The sequence below is a fragment of the Miscanthus floridulus genome, chromosome 8, assembly GCF_019320115.1.
Source record: "Miscanthus floridulus cultivar M001 chromosome 8, ASM1932011v1, whole genome shotgun sequence".
Lineage (NCBI taxonomy): Eukaryota > Viridiplantae > Streptophyta > Magnoliopsida > Poales > Poaceae > Miscanthus > Miscanthus floridulus.
The window spans coordinates 220,657,214-220,659,105 of record NC_089587.1 but is presented as its reverse complement, the minus strand read 5'-3'; the positions used below and the strand labels follow the sequence as shown (position 1 = coordinate 220,659,105).

Genomic DNA, 1,892 nt, shown 5'->3' with positions numbered 1-1,892 from the left:
CGCTGTGTGGTCTGGTCATCTGGCGAACGACTTGTACAGCGAAGAAGCATCAGGATTCAATGGTCGGTGCCGGGCCGGCGAGCTTTAAACGACGGTGATCGCGCGGCAGCGCAGCAGTTGAATAGCGTGTCGTGCATGCACACCGGGCCTGCAGGCTAAATTTGTTGGCGCGATGGCCACGTTTGTGTCTGTCTGCCTGTCTCCAAGAGACCAAGACATTGGCTTGCATGCAAGTGCCATTCCAAATTTTGAATTCGCCTTTTATTTCATCCATGTCCATTATATCCAAACAAATTTGAAAAGAACGATGAACAGTAAAACCCGAGGGGATGCACATTATCCCCGTAAAAAGTTTTGGCGTAAAATAAGTAAAAAAAAAAAGAATTGGGTGCAAGTACTCAACATGTGGCATGCACGACTTGCTTGTCAGTAGGGCCTGATGCCCACGTAGTTGCCGGGCGGGCTGTAGCTGCACACGGCGAACGTGAAGCGTGCCCCGGCGCAGGGCGCCATCGCGCACCCGACGGCCTTGGTGCCGCGCCACACGACCTGGGTGTAGTGTCCGCACGCGCCGCCACCGCCGCGGCAGGAGTTGGTGGACCGGTCGTAGAGCGCGCACTCCTGGACCCAGGCGCCCACCACGGCCGCGGGCGTCCACCCGGCGCCTCCGCTCCCGCGGAAGAGGTTCTCCCCGTAGTCGTTGCGCCCGTGCGAGTGCTCCAGCTTGCAGTCGCCGGCCCGCGCCGCCGCGTACCAACGCGCGTACGCCGCCAGGCGCTCGTCCCACCGCAGCGCGGGCACCCCCACCGCGCGCCGCGCCGCGTTGTGCGGCTCCAGGAAGCTCGACGCCAGGCTCGTCGTCTTCGCGTCGGCGGTCGCGGTCGCGCTGGCCAGCACGACGGCGGCGAGGAGGAGCGCCGCGGTGGCCGTGCACGCGAAGGAGAAGCGACGACGAGGCATATTTGGGTGCTGAATCGATCAGCTCAGGTACTTTTCCTGCGTGTCGCTGTGCGAGGCATTTATACGAGGTTTTGCGTCCGAGAGTTTCTTGTTCGGGTGAAGAACGAAGATGCGAGCGGAGAGTAGTGCTGCTCATGTTCCATGATGGCTGGCAAAAAAAAAAAAAAATGAAGCAGGGAGTGGAGGTCCACGCGGTACGCCAAGTATGTGCGTCCATGTTCATTGTGACATACTCCGTACTACATTTTTTTTTAAAACGTAGTAGAATTTTTTTAAAGCAACATCGGTGAGTTTGTGACGTACAATACTTCGGTTGATTGGCGCCATCTCGGTAGCTGGATTCGATTTCAGGGATGGCTGGGGTATAAAATGTAGTGGCAACAACGTCCTCACCTCACCTGAGACGACTTTTTTTTTCAGTGTCAACACCTAATCATTTTTTTTCCAGTCATTCCATTTGAAGACCCAGATCATATCTAACTTTATGGCTTATGCTACCAAAAGTTTCAAGTGTTATGAACACCATTAATGGTAGTACCAATTCTCGCTTCAGAATTAACAACCACGTACTGTATGGAGTTCAAAAACTTCACAATTATCAATACTTTTACCTAAACAAATCCATTGCAAATCTATTTAGATACGGGAATCGGGACCAATAAACAGTGATTTCCAACGCAAATTAGAAGTGCCAAATACAAGGTTCGTTGGAGCTTGTACCAATTTTGTCGTTTGAAGTTCTTATTATGCGTGGAGGAAATAGAACCATTCTTACCGGACGGCAAAACTATCAGCTCGCCATCCCTTTCAAGTTTCAATGGGAACAACCTGCCGTGAAAGTGACAAATCAAATGTTCTATACTGCCAGTACGGGCAACAAAAAGACCATGAAAACCGTCAGCCCGGGTCATGGCCCATTAGTGACTCACTGA

General features: G+C 52.6%; 1 protein-coding gene across 1 annotated transcript; it reads right to left on the bottom strand.

The window, feature by feature from the left end:
• Nucleotides 1–426: 426 nt before the first annotated feature.
• LOC136478233 (pathogenesis-related protein PRMS-like) lies at nucleotides 427–960 on the bottom strand. Its single transcript, XM_066476589.1, has one exon. It carries the CDS (start codon nucleotides 958–960, stop codon nucleotides 427–429), a length of 534 nt encoding a protein of 177 aa, XP_066332686.1.
• Between the last annotated feature and the right edge of the window lie 932 nt (nucleotides 961–1,892).

Coding starts and splice junctions, on each gene's coding strand:
- LOC136478233 (XM_066476589.1), bottom strand. CDS start 960: ATGCCTCGTCGTCGCTTCTCCTTCGCGTGCACGGCCACCGCGGCGCTC.